Source organism: Bos taurus, chromosome 18 (assembly GCF_002263795.3).
Source record: "Bos taurus isolate L1 Dominette 01449 registration number 42190680 breed Hereford chromosome 18, ARS-UCD2.0, whole genome shotgun sequence".
Taxonomy (NCBI): Eukaryota; Metazoa; Chordata; class Mammalia; order Artiodactyla; family Bovidae; genus Bos; species Bos taurus.
This window is the reverse complement of record NC_037345.1, coordinates 22218527-22241608: the sequence shown is the minus strand read 5'-3', so window position 1 is coordinate 22241608 and position 23082 is coordinate 22218527. Positions and strand designations below refer to the sequence as shown.

Here is a 23082-nt window from a genome sequence, read left to right as displayed (position 1 = left end):
TTTCAAAATATTTCTGTGCAAATACTTAGGTCCTCAAGACTGTCGCCTCTGTAAGAGGCGGTGAAGATGTCATTTCCTCTGGATCCCAATTCCAATATCAGAAAGAAAGAGATAGGAAGGGAGGGAGGAAGAAGGAAGGAAAGCAGGAAGGAGAAGAAAAGCAAAGAGAAAAAGAGTTCACTGGTTCACTCAAGAGAAAACCTTTGACCAAAAGTCCAAAATTATTAGGCTTGTATTCAATTTTTAAAAACTGAAGTATAGCTAATTTACAATGTTGTGTCAGTTTCAAGGGTAGCAAAGTGGTTCAGATATATACATACTATATATTTATATATTGTATATATATATTCCTTTTCAGATTCTTTTCTAATATAGGTTATTACAAGATATTGAGTATAGTTCCCAGTACTATACCCCAGGCTCGATACTCATTTTTGAGGCAAAATAATAATAATAATAATAAAAGACCTTGGTTGGAAAAATGCCTCATTTGCAATTCTTTTGAAAATGTAGTGTTGTTTGTTTGCTGTACTCAGGATGAAAATAGTGCAAACAATACAATCTTGACTTGTTTCCCAAGGAAAATCTTCACAAATGCAAGACAATAAGGCAGTTTCATTTTATTTTCCACTGTGCACGTGTGGCACTTGGCTGCCCATGCCTTTGATAGGAAAGCCAGTTATGAAGGGGTGAGAGTGCTGTGCCTTACAGAGAAATGGTTAGAAAAAGAAGGCCCCTGTGTATCTTCCCATCTCACTACTGGACTTCCCCAAAGTGTGCTCCATCCAGTCTTTCCAAATCTGTGAGCAGAGCTTGCGTTCTCCTGCAACAGTGTCTCCGGCTTCAGCCATCCTTGAATAGAGTCCACCCAGATCCAGCTATGAAAATCCTCCTCTGTGGTCCCAAAAACCTCTCTCAGAACCCACCTTTCTCCTTTGTTTTCCCACTCTCTGAATTACCTACTGCCTCATGCCTTATCAGTGTGGGAGACACAAGCCCTCATTTTTTGAATAACTTCACAATACCTACATAAGCTGGAGCAGATGAACGATTAAATGACTAGGGTCAAGGAAAAAAATACACTTCTACTCTTTTGAGTCTTCAAATTTATCATTATTGTCCAATTTTCTAAGGTATCTTTCATAAGACTATCTCATCATGGAGTCATAGAAACTAAAATGCAAAGGGGCGAAGATTCTGAATTTTCAGAATTTAAAGACAGAAACTAAGTGTCCTCACACACTGCTGCTTTTATGAAAATTTCCTATTCAATTGCCAGGTTTTTTTTTTTTTAAGACAACTCAATAAAAAGGTCAGGTTCTTTCAGGGCTCTTACTTGCCTTCAAAAATATAATCAAGGCTATTCCCATCAAGACAGAAAACAACACTGCTTAATTAACTAAACTAATAAGCCAGATTCTTCCTCCCAATAAAGAAAAAAAGAAAAAATTAAAAGACAGGTCTTGACCTAGAGATTACCATACTAAGTGTAGTTAAGTCAGACAGAGAAAGACAAATAACCATATATTGCTTATATGCAGAATCTTAAAAAAAAAAAAAGATTCAAGTGAATTTACACACAAAGCAGAAACAGATCCACATACACCTGAGACCATCACGTTGTTAATCAACTATACTCTAACATAAAATTAAAAGTCTAAAAAGAAGAAATAGACCCACAGACATAGAAAACAAATTTACAGTTATGAAAGGGGAAGGAGGGGTGAGAGGGATAAATTGGGAGTTTGGGATCAACATATACACTCTACTATATATAAAATAGGTAACCAACAAGGACCCTACTATATAGCACAGGGAACTATACTCAATACTTTGTAATAACCTATAAGGGAAAAGAATCTAAAAGAGAATATACATATATATGTGTGTGTTTGTATTTATGAATTTCTGTCCGACTCTTTGCGACCCCATGGACAGTAACCCACTAGGCTCCTCTGTCCCTGGAATTCTTCAGACAAGAATACTGGAGTGGGTTGGCATTCCCTTCTCCAGGGGATCTTTCCCACCCAGGGATTGAACCCAGGTCTCCTGCACTGTAGGCAGATTCTTTACCAACTGAGCCACCAGGGAATTCGTATATATATATATATGTGTGTGTGTGTGTGTGTGTGTGTGTGTGTGTATACACACATACATATATATATAACTGAATATATAACTCTCACTTGGGAAATTAGTCATAAAAAGTCCAAGCTTTGTTGGGAAACACATTTACTTTTATGACAATTGTACTTTATTAAGTTTTTGCTATACACCTGAAGCTAACGAATGCAACACTGTCAATCAACTATACTTCAATTAAAAAAAAATTTTTTTTTTAAAAAGACAAGTTTTGAGAACCCCAGGAGGCCACCTTGTGCTGTGCATGCCTGCCTAAGTGGACACCATCTATATTTATTCTGTCTCAGGATGACAATGAGATGGTGCACTCCAGAAGAACCAGTTTTCAGAAGACCTGGGTATCGGCAGCAAACATCTTCCTCAGTAAAGGCAGGGGAGGAGGGGGAAGGAGAGGGGAAGCTTCAGCCCCCAGTGGTATTCACCCCAACATCCTCTGTAAGGCTTAGATTCCCCACGAGGAGCCATGTCAGCCTCACGGACTCAGCCATGCCAGTTCTGCTGCTTAGAAAATTATGACCAAACTCCTCCCTTTGTTCTGGCAACTGGCTTCTTGTAAGAAAGCAGTCAGCCTTTAAAGTTTCCCAGTCCAAAGGTCTCTCCTGGTTTGTATTCCTCCCATCTCCACCCCTCCACACACACCACTACCCCTGGCCATCCCCACCCCTACTCCCACCCCCCAGAAAAAGCTCAATCCCATCACAAGGCAAGTTTCTTGGTTCCAAGCTGTACTAGGTCTCAAGGACTCCTGGAGAGGAGAAAAAACTGGTCAACTGAACATTCTTTCCTGGGATCCATCTGAAGTGCAGACAAGCAGCAAAGATGAATATTAATATGCCTTCCATCATCAAAAGCTATTGCATACCCAAAGGATGATAAATATTTTAATCAGTGTTCGGCTTGTCTAGCGGAAGTCAGTTTACTCCTCAGAGACTTCCCTAGTTTTGTGCCCCAAACCTGTCCAGTCCACGGTCTTCTCCCTCTCTCACTTGGGAAATGAGTCATAAAAAGTCCAAGCTTTGTTGGGAAAGACGTTTACTTTTATGACAATTGTACTTTATTAAGTTTTTCAAGAAGAGGAAAATCTAAAATGTGAAGGATGCCAACAAATGAGGCAAAAAACCCCCCATGATTTTAAGTTTTTGCAGCACTGCTACTCAGGGAAACTTAATAACCTACTTATGTCTCTCTTTTTTTTTTTTAGAGTTTTCATATTCGCGTAAGTTGTTTGCCAGGGATTGCTCCATCTTCACAGTGCAAATGCCAAAGGCATAAAACAGAATGTTCTGGTGCATCATCTGTGCTCTTGATACTGTTATTATTTTTTAATTTTCAAGATGTTTGGGGGGTACTGCTGAGAGGGTTGTGTTGGCTTAAAAATAAAACTAACCCCTAAATATTCCCGTGGATCAGGACCAAACATTTGAGGAAAACGTACAGAGTTAAAAAGAATGCATCATGACCATATGTAAGATTGATAGCTAGTGGGACGTTGCTGTATAACACAGGGAGCTCAGCCTGCTGCTCTGTGAGGACCTAGAGAGGTAAGTGGGGTGGGAGGTGGGAGGGAGGTTCAAGAAGGAGGGAACATATGTGTACCTATGGCTGATTCATGCTGATGTATGACAGAAAGCAACAAAATATTGTAAAGCAACTATACTCCAATTAAAACTAAATTTTTGAAAAAGCAGAAGCAATATTGTAACAAATTCAATAAAGACTTTAAAAATGGGAATAAAAAGAAAAGAATGCATTGAAGGTTGTGCCATTGAGCCTGAAAGTGAGGAAGTGGCAGGGCTGGAAAAATGACCCAACATGAATTAATTTCCTTTAATATTACTATTTTGGGGGGCTGAACCCAGGCTTCCAGTGGAAGCCTGGAATCCTAACCACTGAACCACCATGAGCCAGAGTCATGTCCAACTCACCAATAGGACACTGGGTAACTAACACTTCACTTCACTTCAGTACGTATGTGTTAATCCCAAACTCCTAATTTGCTTTAACAAGTTAAGTGTTGAGTATCTACCAGGTTGGATGAAGCACAAGCTGGAATCAAGATTGCCGGGAGAAATATCAATAACCTCAGATATGCAGATGACACCACTCTTATGGCAGAAAGCGAAGAGGAGCTAAAGAGCCTCTTGATGAAGGTGAAATAGGAGACTAAAAAAGCTGGCTTAAAACTCAGCATTCAAAAAACCAAGATGGGCATGCAGCCCATCACCTTATGGCAAATAGATGGGAAACAATGGAAATAGTGACAGACTATTTTCTTGGGCTCCATAATCATTGCAGATGATGACTGCAGCCATGAAATTAAAAGATGCTTGCTCCTTGGAAGAAAAGCTATGACTAACCTAGACAGCATCATTAAAAAGCAGAGACATTACTTTACCAACAAAGGTCCGTCTAGTCAAGGCAATGGTTTTTCCAGTGGTCATGTATGGATGTGAGAGTTGGACTATAAAGAAAGCTGAGCACCAAAGAATTGATGCTTTTGAACTGTGGTGTTGGAGAAGACTCTTGAGAATCCCTTGGACTGCAAGGAGATCCAACCAGTCAATCCTACAGGAAATCAGTCTTGAATATTCATTGGAAGGACTGATACTGAAGCTGAACCTCCAATACTTTGGCCACCTGATGTGAAGAACTGATTCATTGGAAAAGACCCTGATGCTGCGAAAGATTGAAGGCAGGAGGAGAAGTGGATGACAAGAGATGGAGATGGTTGGATGCCATCACCGACTCAATGAACATGCTTTTTAGCAAGCTCCAGGAATTGGTGATGGACAGGGAAGCCTGGTGTGCTGCAGTCCATGGGGTCGCAGAGTCGGACATGATTGAACAACTAACAACAGCAACCTACAAAGTATGGGGCACAGTTTAAGAGCTGGGGAAATAATAGTGAATGAAACAAAGTTCCTGCCCTTATGAGATTATAAGTAGAGGCAGACTATAAACATGTACATGGTATCACAGCAGGCAGGGGAGAGCAGGAGGAGGAAAACAGAACAGCGCTATACTCTCTCTACAGCTAGAGAGCTTGGTCAGAGGAAACTCTCCCAGAGGAGGGACTGGAGCAGAGAGACGGAAAGGAAATGAGGGAGTGAGTCAGGCAAATAACGGAGGGAAGAATGTCCCAGACACAGGCAACAGCAAATCAAACACCCTGAGGCAGGAGGAAACTGGGCATGTTCTAAAGATGGTAAAGAAGGGAGACTTCCCTGGTGGTCCGGTGGTTATGAATCCGCCTTGCAATGCAGGTGACGTGGTTCACCCCCTGATCGGGGAACTAAGATCTCACATGCTGCGGAGCAAGTAAGCCCTTACCCTGCAACTACAGAACCCATGCGTTACAACTAGAGTCCGCACGCCATGGCCAAAGATCCCACGTGCTACAACTGAGACCCAATACAGCCCAATAAAGAAATCTTTTTTAAAAAGCTCATTCTGTTTGTGTGTGTGTGTGTGTGTGTGTTTGTAAAGAAGGCTAGTGGAGGAGGGGGAGGGGAGAAAGACTATGCTGGGGAGAAAAGGTGGGGGTGGGAACAGATAGATCCTAGAGGGCGTTAAGCCCCTCAGAAGGAAGTTGGATTTCTTTTCTTTTTTTAAAATATCCTTTTCCATTATAGTTTCTCGTTAAAAGTTCCCTGTGCTGTATAGTAAAGTAAAGTTGCTCAGTCGTGTCCGACTCTTTGCGACCCCATGGACTGTAGCCTACCAGGCTCCTCTGTCCATGGGATTTTCCAGGCAAGAGTACTGGAGTGGGGTGCCATTTTGTTATCGATCCTGTATCTAAAAGCTTATATTTGCTAATCCCAGCCTCCCACTCCATCCCTCCCCTAACCCCATCCCCCTGGGCAACCACGAGTCTGTTCTCTATGAGTGTGTTTCTGTTCTGCAGATAGGTTCACCTGTCATACCTACGATCCCACATATGAGTGATAGCATATGGTTTTGTCTTTCTGACTTACTTCACTTGCTGCAACATGGACGCAACTAGAGATGATCACACTGAGGGAAACTGGGCTTCTGGACAGGATGGTGAGATGGGGACCAGGGAGTGAAATGACTTGACACATTTGAAAGGAACAGTCTGACAGGGGTGAACATAAGTGGTAAAAATGGGGAGGTTATTTATACCAAGGTGGTAACAGAGAGAGTGGTGAAGAGTGGTCAGATCATGACTCTATTTTGAAAACAGAGCTAACTGGCTTCATTGATAGATCAAGAGATAAACCAAGAGAATTCCAAGGTTTCTGACGGGGCAGTGAGGAGTGCAAATTATTGACCTGTGCAAGGAAGGCTGGGGAAGTTATGGGAATCAAGAGTTTGCTTCTTGAGTTGTTAAGTTTGAGATACTTATTACTATATGGCTGAAGAGGGTACTCCCTTCCCAACTACTGTTCATGTGCCCCAAGATACGAGACCTCAGTACCAACAAAACACTAAGTTATTGCTGGTGCTGGCATATTCCACAACTTTCATTCGTTAAAAATAATTCACTGGTGACTGCATGAAAAGTTTATGACATTAAATAAAATACAAGCCCTCTTAATCCCCCAACATCTGTTAAAGAGGATCTGATGCATAATTTTGGTCAATTTCATAATTGTTCATTTAAATTAATAACATTGAAGTTAGAGGGATATATATATTATCAAGCAACCACCTGTTCCAGGTGTTTATAACCAGGGCAGGTATGTCTTACACACTGAAAATTAATTTTGCAGATGGCTAGGAGACTCCAGATTTTTATGTGAAGGCTAATTTTGTCCATCAATCAAAACCAAGTTGGAGATTATCTGAGATTTTTCCCCACATCAAGGAAAAATTTACAAATAGGACTGTCACAGGTGGTTCCAGATGGGCTGAGATCATGCAAGGAGATACAAAAAAAGATGATCCTAATTTATGTGTTAGGGAAAAGATGGTGTTAACAATATAGCTAGCCAGTGGGAATTTTTGCAGCATGATGCAGAAAACCCAAAGCTGGTGCTCTAAGACTACCTAGAGGGGTGGGATGGGGAGGAAGGTGGGAGGGAGGTTCAAGAGGGGGCGGACATGTGTATACCTACGGCTGATTCATATTGATGAATGGCAGAAACCAACACGAGGTTGTGGAGTACTGCTGTCCTCCAATCAAAAATAAAATACAATTTTAAAAATATATTGTCATTAAAAAAATGAAAATGATCAGAGATACTTTCAGGAAGACTGGAAAGGCTACCTCAGCTTTCTTTAGTCTTTTTTTTTTTTTAAAAAGGTCATCCTTTGCAGATGTTGACAAGAAGAGAGCAGGATGATGGTTATGTTACCCTTAATGCAGGAAAAAGTCAACTTAATATGTTCCCAGAGCTCTCTAGTAAGTCAGATCTTGACACCTGGAGCACATTTGTCCAGAGAGACATTTTTTCAAAGTCTGGGAAGATTCCTGGCCCCGCCTCCCAAAGTATCTAGCCCACAGTCAAGAAGAAACATTACCAGAGTAGCCTTGAGCTCCAAATCACTATGCGTAGCTTTAGCTCCAGGACTGATCCCAGTTCTGGAGGAAGGGAAATGGGCAATGGGCGTGGGGGATGGGGGCAATGCTGACACTAAGGAGGCTGAGTCAAACGATCTCTAAGTAAGGAATCTGCAGTGGCCACCTGTTCACACTTCTAAAATCACTCCTGGTGACGCCTTCTGCATGTTCAGTGTTTTATACTTTACTCTTTCATTTGATCATCAAAACAGTTTTTTTTCAGAAGAGAACAGTTTTAAGAACCATTCAGTAACCAACCTGGGAAATAAGATCGTAAGATCTTGATCATATCCCCAACAGTTGGCATATTTATCCTTTAGAAATCTTGCTTCCCTTGCAAAACTGTAGGTCTGTTGTTTTAAAAAAAAAAATCATTTCATTCTATCAGACTGAGCTTTTCTAGACTATGTCAAAGATATTTATAAAAAGATAAATGACAGCCTAGAGCTGAATTTAATGTCCCACTCCCTACCCCCGCCCCAAGAAACCAGAGGAAGTATACAATTTGTTTTATTCTCTATCTTTTCTAGGAAAAATGGAAATTCCCACCAGCCCAATCTGGCACGAAGGTTTCTGAATTTACATCTGAAATGCTAAGATGGTCTGCTAGTCAAAGCAATCCAAAATAAATTCTAGCAGCCTAGGCTCCCATAGTTCCCTGGGGAAAACTAGCAGGCGCTTCACACCTTTGTATAAATCTGAATTTCAGCGTAGTGAAAATCATATATAACAATAGAATTTGTTTACTTGAAAAATGCACAGAATGTATGCAAAATGTGTATGTGTGTGAGTGCGTGTGTTTATTAACACACGCTAACAAAATTTAGCTAAAGCCTATGAAATCAGGCTCAAATATTAGAAAGCTTGGCTGTTTATTCTGTGTTTTTCTCACACAGAGTTACGAGAGATGGCAAGGCTTTTTCACTTGGAATTTCCCAGCTCCTGTCACTTTGTCTCACCATCTTCAACATTTTTAGTCGTGCTCTCATTGTGTGCAGAGCGGCAGTACTGGAACAATCCTCTTAACAATTCCTGGAATGTAACAGGGACATTCTAGTCCTTGGTACCAATAAAGCTCAACTCTCATACAGCTCACGGAAGGGTTAAAAACAGAAAGTCCTACCCACTGGTTTGCTCTGATGTTTCTGGAGATATTGTCACTGGATGTATCCTCAGTAGAATTCTATTCAACACCTCTGTCTTTAAGTACAAAGCTGTAGGCTGTAGCAGCTTTAAGAAACATAAGTATCCCTTTTTTCTGCTGCACAGTATCTGTGTGTGAAATTCTCTAAAGGGGTTTAAGTATTTACCCTGAACACTATCAGACGGTTTCTAAAATTTTCCTTATCCAGTTGCAAAAACACTTCAAAGAGAATCATAAACAGAGTCCTTTGTGCTTTCCATGCACATTCTGCTTCTAAGGCTTAAGCCTGAATTCTCTTGGAATTGGAAATTTCTTTCCAAATAGACAGAATTCACAACACTTTTTTTTTTCTTAATTCATGATTAAGTCTGTAGCAACAAAGGAAAAAAATTAGAAAAATCTGAGAGAAACCCAGAAGGCAATCAAAGGAATCCATACCTGTTCGAAATTCATTGCTAAATTATCCATACAATTTTCCCCCAGATATTTTACTTTTAATATAACAATACAGAGGTGTGGAAGTGGGGGAGGAGGTGGGGGAGGGAGGCAAATGGAAAGAACCAACCTTCAGGGAAGACATTTAAGGTAACAAAAAGAATGTGAACCCAGGATTTTAAGCCACTATAGCCAAAAAAGTGGCTTTTTTCTTTTCTCCAAATTTCTAAAGCTAAACATAGACTATCCCCAGAGCTCAGAGTCTGCACGCGTAATTTGAATTGTTGGGTGCTTGCGACTGTCTGCGTGCCTCCAACCTGTGCTTCTTCTGACTCACTCAGCACTGGACCAAAAGGGGAAAAGGAATTTAAATTTTCATTTAAAACCACTAGACATTTCACACCAGATTCTAAATTACTGTAATACGCTTTGCTTCTACATCAGAAATGCTAATTCTGAAAAACAGAAGGCAGAATTAATAACCATTATTAATTTAGCAAATATATTAAATAAATAAATAATAATATAAACAATAAATAGATAATTTAGCAAATATATTAAATTAATAAAATTAATATTATTAATTTAGCAAATATAATTTAGTATATGCACTAACACTAAAGGCAAGAGATATGTAAATATATATATATACACACACACGTATAAGTTAATGACTTCACCATTCATAAGACAAAAAAGATCAATATTTATATTTATATCATTTTCTTCCTCACACCCTTAAAAATTGTTAATCCTGGAAGCTTAAAATGAACTTAGCTAACTGAACTATAATATGATGGCAAACAGCAGTATACCCAGGATATATTTCAGGATGTGAAAAAGCAGCCTTGTTCCTTTATTCAGTTACAAAGAATTTAATCTAAAGCACTGTGATGATAGCTTCATTAATCTCTCCAAAAACAAACAAACTGGCCCTGGCTCCATCATTCCCCACCTCTGTGTAACCTACACTACGGAGGGCTTAGCTAGACAGCAGCGATCAGGCTCCGCACTCGGAGCCTTCTCAGATGATTTACACGGGCCAGAATGACAAGCTAAAACGCATGACTCATCTTGAAATTAAACTATTACAACTGACTTGTAAAGGACAACTTTCACATTCTTAAGTACCTTTCTCTCTTAAAACTTTAACAACAAAAAACGGGTAACAGTCTGAAATAAAACACCTACTCATTTTCCACGTCTCCCTGCTCTCCCGTGCCAAATGTTAACATAAATGGGTAGAATTAAATGTAGCCGATAGCTTACCTAACATAATTATATGTTGTGTTTTACACTGTTTCAAAACAGATACATTAAAATAATCCAGCCTTGGCTCCAATCCACTAAAGTCAATAAAGGTTATTAAGGCCAACTGCCATATAAATGCACGGCTATCCCAGGGTGAGGAACTGTCAAGACAGGAAATGCAATTCAAAACACTGAAAATGATCAGGATCTACCCTTCTCCTCTAGAAAAACAAAAAAAAAATTTAAAAGCCATAAAGGAAGGAGGAGGAAATTTCTCTCCACTACAAAAATCATCTGTATTCTGAAAATGTTTACTCTGGAAACTCTCCTAGAATATTCTATTGGGTTATATACCAAATTGACCTCTTTTTTTTTTTTCTTAAGGTCAAAAGGCAAGGAATAAATGTCATCAATTTAGAGGACATCACATCTAGCATTCTTTTCTATATCTCAGTGAACTTGATAGTGTTAAAACATTTTTTATAGGTAAAATAAATGTCAGTTTTGCAGAGTGCGATACCAGACCCTATGAGACAAATGGCCTATCCGCTGAATCTCTGGCTGCAGTAAGACTTCCTCACCTCACAGGAGAGTTGAGCTTTTCATATTTTTTTTTTACCCAGAAAGCAAAGCCTGTGCACTTTCTTTCAAATGGTAACTCTCTCTTATCCTGAAGAGTCTCCCTATAACGTGCTAATCTCAGATGTGGAGTGGTGGGCTAGTTTAAAAAATAAAATAAAATACAAATATTTGAATAGTGTTAGAGTGTCATCATACCTTCCTGAAGAGCAGAATTGAGAGGAACAACTAGGCTAAGTTCCTGGATTATAAGAAAGGGTTCTGGTGCTTTGGGGCTTAATGGCTCATAAGTTCATGCGGTAATATTCAGGGGAAATGTGATATTTTATCAGAATGTCATTCAAATATAAGGTTTAACATTTACATCACAAGAGCATGCCCAGAGAAGAACTATCCTCAGGGGGAAAAAAAAAATGGCAAGAATAAACAGTGTGATTAAAAAAAAAGGTGCTTACTGGAACAGGGGATGGGCAATGGAGGCTAGGGGAGTCTTAGAGATAGCTGACTAAACTTTTTAAAATATGTGACTGGTTATGACATGTAAAGCAATTACCATTAATGGAAGAAATGTGATTTCAAAGCTCATTTTCCGTTCTTCTTTTAGATCCTACCTGAGACTATACCTTCCAACCACAAAGGGGAAAAAAAAAAAGAACACAAAGACAGAGAAGAGTTACAACACAAGTCTCTTCCCCAGTACGAGGGCTGTCAAAGGTTGCTTTAATCACAAGCAAAAGGTGAAAAGTAATGTACATATTGCCTGAGGTTTTTTTGTTTTATTTTCTTGTCAAAGGAGATCGATGCTATGTTGCACAACAGAAAAAGTGCATTAATTAGAGAAATCTTTCCACAACACATACGCAACAAATGCAGAAAACCATAATGATAAAGAAGCAGCATTTGTCTAAAAGGATCATCATATTGAGTCTCGTATTCCCTGGAAGCCAAGTGAGTGCATTCAGAAAGGCTGTTTGGATTAGTCTAATTCTATAGAATCCAAATGTGCACCAAACACTGCACTTTTTATGTTAAATTGCTGTTGAATTTGTTAACCCACAACTGATTTCCTGTGTTATGGAATCTTGGAGATTACAGCTAACTTGAAGCAACAGGGATAATTCTGGACAGTTAATGGTACATTTGTCTGCATTTTCTTGAAAGGCTTAGTTAGCATCCGGGGGCCTCAAACTGGTAGCTCAACATTGCCCCCTACTGCTCACAAATGAAAACATCGGAGGCAGACTGGTACAAAGTAGGAATGTGACCGACCAGCCAGTGCCAGTTCCATCCCCACACAACTATCGGTTGGCACGGCACTACCAGTCACAGGATCAGAGATTTTTCCAAGGATCATTCTCGTCTCTTCCAATAGCAAAAGTACATTGTTATGAATTTGTTAAAAGTCATTACAAAAAGGCTTGAAGCAATGCTTACATTTAATTTAGAAGTGTCATTCCTTTTATCTTGGCCCAAACCTTCACTCTGCTGATAACCATCATCCTTAGACTTGCTGAGACACAGAGCCCATTGATTTCACTCAGAACACTCAGTAACACCATACCAACTGCAAGGAAACTGGCTCTGGCCAATTCCCAAGACTGTTCTTCTTTTTAGTACTTTTACACAAGAGTTATGAAGAACAGATAGTTTATCTAATGTGCTAGCACCACCAAATTAAACATATATATATATATATAACTAAATAGTTAAAGTGAATTCGTAATGAACATCACTGGTAAGCTCACAAAACCAAAGATTCCACTTAAAAAAAAAGAAGCCCTTGAACAAAAGCAATTCAAAAATATATTTTTAAAACACTACAAGTGAGTTTCTTTCTTATTTCACCAATTCTAATTGTTTAATTGTTACAGTTTGCCAACTCTAATTCAAAGAACTGTTAAATTACAGTCCCAAAGTCAAACCTATACCTTAAGATCAAGGTTCAGCAAGTAAAGAAGTTCTAACTCGTACATGCCTGCTAAGTCGCTTCAGTCATATCCGACTCTGTGACCCCATGGACTGTAGCCCGCCAGGCTCCTCTGTCCATGGGGATTCTCCAGGCAAGAATACTGGAGTGGGTTACCATGCCCCTCTCCAGAAGATCTTCCCAACTCAGGGATCGAACCCACGTCTCCAGCGGCTCCTGACTTGCAGGTGGATTCTTTACCGTGAGCCACCAGGGAAGTTTCTAATTCATGTAGATAAATAGATAAAACCAGAATTACACAGTGAAAAAGAAATTCTCTCAAAATAAACCTGCCTTTATATATACATCCCAGGAAAAACTGGAGCATACTCTGCACAGCCTAATTTTAGGAAGAGAACTAGCAGGAAATTTCAGCACAAAATTTTCATCACCTCCAATCCAGTTGCACAATGCTCCATTTTGAACTGATTCATGTCTTTGGAGAAATCAATTTTTGTGATACTTTTAGTACACTAAAAGGATTACAACATTCCTTCCCCTAAACATACATCCATGAAAAGGTGTGGTTTAGAGATTTAAGGAAAAGGCTGGATGGCCGGGACTTCTGGATTCTGATTCGGACTTTCAAACTGGGGTGCCAATCATGGTTGTGACTTGGTATTTTCATTATTATAAAATAGGGATTAGCAAGAACTACCCATTTCTCAAATTGGTTCACTGTTTCTAGCACATCTCATAAAGTCTGCACAGCAGTACTCTCTCAAGAGTTTAGCAGGCTTTTATCACTTTTCCACTACATTCCAAACTTGATGATCTGGAGGTAGAACAGTGAGGTGGTGCAGGGCATGACCCTAGAGCCAGTCTTCCTGAGTTCTAACTCCAGTTCCCCGACTTAGCTGTATGACCTTGAAGAAGTTAGGGAAACCTTTTGTGCTTCAGTCTCCTTGGGCTTCCCTGGTGGCTCAGAGGGCACAGAATCCGCCTGCAATGCAGGGGACCTCAGTTCGATCCCTGGGAAGATCTGCTGGAGAAGGGATAGGATACCCAGGCCAGTATTCTTGCCTGGAGAATCACCACGGACAGAGGAATCTGTGGGGTTGCAAAGAGCCGGACACGACTAAGTGACTAACACACAATACAACAAAAAACTCTCTGTGTAAAATGGGAGAAAAATACCTACTTTATGAAATTATCATAGAAATTAAATTATACATGTAATATTTAGAATAGTGTATGGAACTGAGTAAGTATCATGTGTGTGCATGCATGCTCAGTCACCAAGTTGTGTCTGACTCTGCAACCCCTTGGACTGTAGCCCACCAGGCTCCTATGTCCATGGAATTTTCCAGGCAATAACATTGGAGTGGGTTGCCATGTCCTCCTCCAGGGGATCTTCTCAACCCAAGGATCAAACCCATATCTCCTGCCTTGGTGGGTGGATTCTTTACCATTGAGTCACCTGGGAAGCCCTTTTGGCATTATTACTACTATTTAAATTTAGACTTAACCCAAATGGCCTCAATATACCTTCCAGTGAGAGTTCCTACGACACATGCCCTGAATTCCATGCTCTGGTCACATTGTACTTCCCCCCTGGTGATCTTGTTCTTACAGTGACCGGAACCTAACACTTCTCTCAGAATGTCTTATGCAACCAACCCTCCTTCTCCCCACCCAAGGTCCCCAAAAGCCACATCTGTTCTTCACAACTGTCCCAGCTCCAATGCTCTGAATTTAATACTTCTGCCTCTGGATGGTGATTTTTTTTCCTTTAAATCTCCATTACAGGATTTCATTTGAGTTAATGTAACACCTGGCTATATTCACGCTTCTCCCCTTGTTAAACCGAATGCAGTAGTTAAGGGCACAAGCTCCAGAGCCAGGCAGCCTGGGATTCAATCTCCCTCTGCCACTTACTCCGTGACCTTGGGCGAGGCACTTCATTTCTCTAGGCCTTGGTTTTCACATCTATAAATAAACAGTTTCTGCACCTCACCAGACTGTCATAAGAACTTTAACAGTTTAACTTTAAAAGTTAATATAGGGAACACTCTTAGAATAGTGCCTGGTGCCTATAAAAATGCAGATGAAGTTTAGGAATTATTGCTGCATGGTTCTCATGGTCACTTCCCGACATATGTCTAACATGGTGCCTTGCACATAGGAAAAATGAGAAGGGAAAGTCACTCAGTTTCATGTCCGACTCTCTTTGACCCTATGGACTACACAGTCCATGGAATTCTCCAGGCCAGAATACTGGAGTGAGTAGCCTTTCCCTTCTCCAAAGGGATCTTCCCAACCCAGGGATCGAACCCAGGTCTCCTGCATGGCAGGCAGATTCTTTACCAACTGAGCTATCAGCGAAGCCCTGCATGTAGGAAGTGCTCAGTAAAGGTTCACTGCACTGAACTCAGCTTGTGCTGATCAAATCTTGGCTGTTCCCATTACCTTACAAAGAGTAAGTAGAGTGGATTTACAATGTTGTGTTAGTTTCAGGCGCCGACCAAAGCCACATATACCAAAGCATATATATATATATATACACACACATATATAAACTTATTCTTTTTCAGATTCTTTTCCATTATAGGTTATTACAAAATACTGAGTAGAGCCCCCTTTGCTATACAATAGATCTTTTCTGATTATCTATTTTATATATAGTAGTGTATCTATGTTAATCCTAAACTCCCAATTTATCCCTCCTTGCCTCCCTTTCCCCTCTGGTAACCATAAATTGGTTTTCCATGTCTGTGAGTCAACTTCTGTTTTGAAGATAATTTCATTTGCATCATTATTTTGGATTCCACGTATAAGCTATATCATATGATGTTTGTCTTTCTCTTGCATTTACCCAGGCCAAGGAGGCAGCCAAGGACTGACAGAGCACAACATCCCAAGAAATCCACTCCTGGATACTTACCAACCACTCCATCTTTCTCCACATCTCTTCCAGCTGACTCATGGGCTGACACCACCAGTCAGTGCACTTTTTGTATCGACTGCCTTGAAACCAAAACTGTCTCAGCCATTCAAACTCGACCTGGGGATCATAAAGACAAGACCGTGGTTATAAAGTCCCCATGATGGACAATCAAGGACAATGAACTTCGTCATTCAGTTCTCCTCCAGTAACTTCACAGCCATAGGGTGAGAAAAAGAGGAAAACTCAGCCTAACCAGTTCCCAATATAACTCAAAGTCTCTGGAGCCTTTTAACAAAGTCAAGGAGGAAGTAGACATAGAGCTTAGTGAGACAACCCAGGTCAGGCTGGGGAGGGGGTTTTCAGTCACCGTTCATCACTCAGACAAGAGGAAGCTATCGGTCAATCACAACAAATCCTGAGATCCTAAAGCACATGACAGCCTGCGCTGTGTAGGGTGGGAAAGGCAAAATCAAACAAAATATGTTTTCATTAAACATCTTTATTAAAGATTAGTACTGTAAGAAGATCAAACCAGGCAATCCTACAGGAAATCAACCCTGAATATTCATTGGAAGGACTGAAGCTGAAGCTCCAATACTTTGGCCACCTGATGTGAAGAGCTGAGTCACTGGAAAGACCCTCATGCTGAGAAAGATTGAAAGGAGAAGAGGGCGGCAGAAGATGACATCGTTAGAAGGCTCAATGGACATGAATCTGAGCCAACTCTGGGAGACGGTGAAGGACAGGGAAGCTTGGCGCGCTGTAGTCCAGGGTTGCAAAGGGTGAGACACGACTTAGTGACTGAAAAACAACAACAAAAAGAGCAAAACACAGACACGTATCAGGAGGCACCAATTTTAAGTATTTTTGGATCTAAAATAAACAAAGAATTTACCCATGGGCCAGGAGGAGCTGGCAGGAAGGTGTTCATGTAACTGAACAATATAATTACGGAGGGACACATTACACCTACAGAGCCATTCAAACTGTCACTTTCAATTCAGTCAGGGCAAATGACAATAGGTAAAAAGCACAGTAAAGCCACTAACCATTTCTCTTCCTTCCTAAGAACCTACTACGGTAAACTTCAAATATTTCTCTCCCGAGCACCCTTTCACTCTAGCCAAATCCCATGATTCATCTGGTAACCCACTGCCTTTCCCGGTCTCAGTCCACGTGGTCTGGGTAGCGCTCTACTAATACCGGGAGTGGAACATGCAACCCCATCTGAGCCCATCAGCCCACCACACTTCTCCAGCCACAGAAATGGGCTTGGGGGAGACAGGCATATGATCAATCAGAGTAAGACTGTCAGAAGATTCAGGAAAAGGATTCTGCAACCATTTTGCAGAATGGGAAGAATGGAGGCAACGCAGTAGGAAGCAGCTACAAGATGAACAGATTAAAAAACCAGGTCCTAGTCAGATCAGCTGACTCTTGATCAAGTTATTCCTGAAGCCCCTTTGGCTTAAACCATTTCAGGTTGAGTTTTCCACTTCCTGCACTGAAATAATTCCAACATATGTAGGTGAGAGACTAACTTAAGCTTTAAAAGAATAAGAAGTTGTTTCCTATGTATTTTCTATCACTTATCTTCAACTTGAAAAGCAAATTTTACCATCAAAAGTACAACTTCATTCATCCCAAAGCTCTTTTTACTTCTGCTGTCTAAAGAAATGTAGAGCTTTCACAGCTTAATATTGGTTAAGGTTGGCTTTACTAAGGTAATCATGTTCCATATACAGGCACCGAGTTATAATAGTCTTCACCTGTTACCACAAAGAATTTTTTGTTTGTTTATCCATGCTGAACTTTCATGCAAACAAAAGCAACTTGTGAAGATTTAACAATGGTGAAAATCACTCAAATAACTAACCTGAGAACACCAAGTCATATGAAAGGGTTTTAGTTTACACTAACTAAATGTTTGTTTGATATGTAGAACCGATTTCAGTTAAAGCTGTTTAAACAGGGAAAAAAGGGAATGTAGACAATATTCAGACAATAGCTGCTAAACCTTATCTGTGGTATTAAAAGACAGTGGTTAACGGGGGTAAACTTAACTGCTTTGAAAGGAAAATGAATACAAGTGTAGTTCAACTTCTCTAAAAATACAGGTTTAACAACATTATTTATTACAAGGGGAAAAAAAAAAGAGTTCTTTTTAGATTTCACATGAAATTTGTTGACATTACAGGAACAGCCTGTCAACAAAGCATCAAGCCTCTATGTTAGGGAGAGTTGAAAGGGTTTTGCTTTTAATTTTTTTATAATCTTTGGGCTGGTTACTTCCATTATGAGAACAAAACATACAAGCCTTGGCAACCATGATATCCCAGGAAACAAAATAATTATCGTTTGTAATTAGTTCATTCAGCCTGTAAAGGTACAACAGAGTCTGGATTTCAGTAAATGAAAGCTCAAAAGAGTGGAGAATACTTGGAAACTCTGCTATAGGACAAGGAAGCAAAGGAAGACCTTGTCCACTTTAATAAATAATGATGTTCACTTCCTCTTTAGATGCCCCAACTATCTTTTGAAGCAGACAGTGTCATGGTTAAGAATAAAGTCTCTGGAGTCAGTTCTAGGCTCTACTCCTGAACAGCTCTGTCATCTGTAAAATAAAGATAATTACATAATCACCACATAGTTTTATGGTGAGGATTAAGTGGGTTAATAATGAATAGCCAAACATGCCAGACACTTGGGAGATACGAAGAATACAGACCAAAGGGGACCACAAGGCCCAGCAGTCCTTGTCCTCAAGAATCTCACGATCTTATGAAATTTTTGAGCAAGAAAAGTTTTAACAACCCTGTCAATTCATGCTCACCCCCTGTTCCACTGAGGCCGGTCCAGGAAAGTTCAACCCCTGAAACTTATACCCAACAGAGTTTTTTTTCAGGGGTGGAAGTCCTGCCCATGAGATACAATCTTTGTGGGCATGAAACCCACTGGCATGCATTTTAATCAACTCCGTAACCTGGCTTTTTCACTTTGACATTGTGGGCAAAAACTATTACAGGATATTCATCAAATGCTGCCCTCTCCAGTTCTAACATTGCCAAGATAAGCAGTTGGCACTTTCCTTAAAATTAATTAAGAAAGCAAAAAATATTTCCATCTGCCTGATTCAGTTTGAGTTACCAAAATAAAAGCAGTCGTCCACCCTTCTACCCCAAAGTCTGCTGATGAGGAAGGAAAGAGGCAGGGCAGATGCTGCACAAAACCAAAGAAAGGGTCAGGACTCAGAATAGAGCACAAATCCTACTACTTCAAGGCTGAAAAGAATCAGTATCACCGTACTGGCTGACTGACAATGGTCTAGCCATGACTAGAGGAGGCTCTTCAACCCTTCTCCAGGGGGTAGTCCCTCCCGCCAGGCTCTCAGCTTCTCTTGAGGTACCGTCATTGTTCATGATGCTTTTAAACCACACTCCCAGGTCTCAGACATGCACTTAATGGAAATTCACTATGATCTGATCTTTGGCGTAATGGCAATACAATGATACGTAATACCGACAGTGTTGGAAGGAACTCTGACAAGTCTAGAGAACGTGCAGGATCTTGAAGGGCCTTCTGAATCGTCAGAGAAAAATGAACACATGTTTCCAACAGTGTTAGTTACGGAGCTGTGACCCAGAGAATCACCTCTTGGAACCTTTCTAATTCACCTGCACCTGACTGCTCTGTGGGATAGTCAAAAGAGAGGTCAATCAAGAAAAGCTTTCTCCTAGAAATGTTTAGAAAAATCTGAAGGTGAAGCACAAGCAGAAGCCATCTGCCGACCTGAACCATAGTCACTGGGAACTTAGGCAATGGGGAGCAAAGCTTATAAGATTCCCAAATCACATTTCTGAGTCACTACATCACTGTACAGTTGGAAATCATTTGCATCACTCTTACAGGTAAGCAAACATCACCTACTTCTGCCAAGTTAGTTTCAATCCTTGGTTTGATCCCAGGTCAGCTTATGCATGAGGGGTGGGAACTTGCCCACAGGGGTAAATGTCTCACTGTAATAAATAAAATAAGTGTTTTCAAGCAGAAAGATATTAGAATGATATTAATATCTAATATTAGGTATTAGAACAGGGAGAGATGCTAAGGTCCAATCTACAAAGAGTTAATCCATGAAAGCCTTTTACCAGGTGTTCTAAGGAAGATGCAGGTCTGATCAGGACAAAATGAGAACCAAATGATGACATCAAATAGTAATGGGTTGGCCAAAAAGTTCATTTGACCAACATATGATGTTCATAACATCTTATGTTCGTAACATCTTATGGAAAAACTTGAATGAAGTTTTTGGCCATGGAAAAACTTGAACAAACTTTTTGGCCAACCCAATACATTCTCCTAGAGGAAATTTACTAAGTGACAAGAATGAATTCCACATTTGATAATTTTTAAGAAGGAAAAGACTATTATATAAACACAGAGGAAAGTTCTATTAAACTTGACCAAAAATATGTTTAAGCATCTTAAATTGGAAAAACAATATATCCTTCAGGTACGGAGTTCCAACCTCCAAAGTCCCCAAATTGCTTAGTTAGAAACTATCTAAGACAAGGAAAATCAACCACAGTTAAACCTGCACAGCCCAGAAGTCTGCAGACATAAAACCAAGGGCTTCATCCTATAATTAGTCCAGCAAAGGCCTTTGAGAGAGAGGAAAGCACACAGTGAGAAGTGTGGAAAGGGTTCTGGGCACTCCTGCTCTCATTCACACAACAGAACGCAGAAGAGTGTGAGCATGCCAACTCGCAGGGCGAAAGAAGAGCATCTGATGATGTGCCCTGACATATGGAATTCATTCTGAAAGCAAGGACATGACCTTGAAGAATCAAAGACTGGGGGACTAGAGAAGACTGGTAAACATGCTACTTAGATTTAAGACCTCCCCATTCAAGCCGAGGCTAGCCTCAAGGGGCTAACATTTCTGATACATCTCTGCCCCATCCCCACCCCACTAACATATACAATGTCAAAAGCAGCCAGCCACTTTCTGAAGCACATGGGTTCAGATTACAGTATTTTCCCTCTGGTTAGATAAACAGTGTGATTTTACAGACAACCCCCACCCATCACTGGTAACAAAACATCACAGTCAGTCACAGAAGACCAGAAAGGATGGAAAAGAGCCCACATACGTGTTAAAGAACACATCCACCCCGGTGCATCGCTAGCAGGCTAGCGATCCTAAAACAGTAGGGTGTTTACAGAAGGCGATATGGAGTGAGACAGAACTTTGCATCCAAGTCTAACTGACTGAGGTCACTGGGCCCACAGATGCTTCTCTTTCCTCAAGTTCTAGTTCTCAGCAGTGTCTCCAGCAGGAATTGGTGGCAGAGATCACAGGCTACTTAGCAGACAAAAGGGAGTGAAGAAAGTCACTCCTGGGTTTAGCTGAGCGTTAGAAGTGATTATTTCCCTAAAAGGCAGAATTTCTCTGCCTTTGGTTCTAGAGATTATGGCATATTTCACAAACTACGGAGCAGCTCATAAGATAATTAAATATCTTTTTAAAGATATTACATGACGTTGAAATAGAGACAGATGTAGAGAACAAATGTATGGACACGAAGCAGGGAAAGTAGGGAGAATAAATTGGGAAACAGTGACATTTACATACTAATATGTATAAAACAGATAACTAATAAGAACCTACTGTATAGCATGGGGGGAAAAAAGGAAGTGGCACAAAACATATAGGACATACATTAAGTTAAACACATTCCAATATACAGGAGGTACAGACCAATACTGCTTGATTCCACTTACATGAGAACAGGGAAATCCATGGAGTCAGAAAGTACACATAGATGCCAGGGGTCAGGGGTGTGGTGGGGCAGGGGGGCTGAGGACGGGGAATGGGGACTTAAGTGTTTAATGGGGATAGAGTTTAGTGTTTAATGGGGACAGAGTGTCAGTTTAGGAAAGCTAAAAATTTGGGAGACGGATGATGGTTAGAGTTGTACCACAAGGTGAACCATAGTGCTACTGAACCATACAGTTAAATATGTTTAAAACAGTATGTTTTATATTATGTGACTTGTATCACAGTAAAAAAAACATTGAAAGAAAATATTAATGGCTCTGTTTGAACTCTGTTCTCTGCTCAAAACCCGTTAGTGGTTCCCTATTACCTTCAAAGTAAAAAGGAAAGTCCTGGTCCTTACAGACACCTCCAATGACCAATACAACCTTCGGCTCCACGTCCCCTGGCACCTTCTCCATGACCGCATCTCCTGGAACTCTTAGCCCCACTCCCACCACTTACACGGGACTGTCCCTCAGCTAGTCCATGAACACCAGGCATTCTCCCACTGCACAGCCCACGCAGCGGTTTTTCTCTCTGCCTGAAACACTGTGACCTGGATGTCCACGTGGCTCCCTCCCTCACCTCCTTTAAGTCTCTGCTCAGAGGACATCTTACAGTGGGGATGCTCTCTGCTTATCTCAATCTCCTCTGCTTTAACTTTTTCCAACATATTATATAATGACCTGATGGAGGGTGTTTATTGCTTATCATCATCTCCCTGCACTAGAATGTCTATTTTATTTACCACTCTATCCAAAAGCACCCAGAAAGAGTGCTTTGTGCATGTTCAGTAATTATTTATTGAAAAGATGATTGAGAACATTTTTGTATTCCAAATTCTCCACCAATCGTTCTAACTACACCAAAGAAAAAGTCTTTGATTGATGATAATCTTCAATAATTCTCTACCACTTGGTAACCTTTTTTTTTTTTCTTAAAGGTATATTTACCCACCATAAAGGGATTCTCAGGTAGCTCAGTGGGTAAAGAATCCACCTGCAATGCAGGAGACACAAGAGATGTGGGTTCAATCCCTAAGTTGGGAGGATTCCCTGAAGGAGGGCACGGAAATCCACTCTAGGGTTCTTGCCTGGGAAATCCCATGGACAGAGGAGCCTGGTGGGCTACGGTCCATAGAGTTGCAAAGAGTCAGATACGCTGAAGCGACAGAGCACACACACACGCACCCACTACAAAATCCACCCATTTTCAGTGTAGAATTCAATGACTTTTAGAAAGTGTATGAAGTTCTGCACTAACCTCACTTCTTAACATGAAAAATGAAGACTGTAGGCCCAGAACCTTCTTTAGCCAAAAGCATCTGCTAGAA

At 40.5% G+C, this 23082-nt stretch overlaps 1 protein-coding gene across 6 annotated transcripts in view; it reads right to left on the bottom strand.

The window, feature by feature from the left end:
• The window catches only part of FTO (FTO alpha-ketoglutarate dependent dioxygenase), a 423982-nt gene that overhangs the window by 222866 nt on the left and 178034 nt on the right, over positions 1-23082 (bottom strand). For all 6 annotated transcript variants that reach the window (XM_059876983.1, XM_010814570.4, XM_059876984.1 and 3 more), the window contains one exon: positions 15926-16045. In XM_059876983.1, the coding sequence (XP_059732966.1) occupies positions 15926-16045 (120 nt within the window). The remainder of the gene's footprint in view (positions 1-15925; positions 16046-23082) is intronic.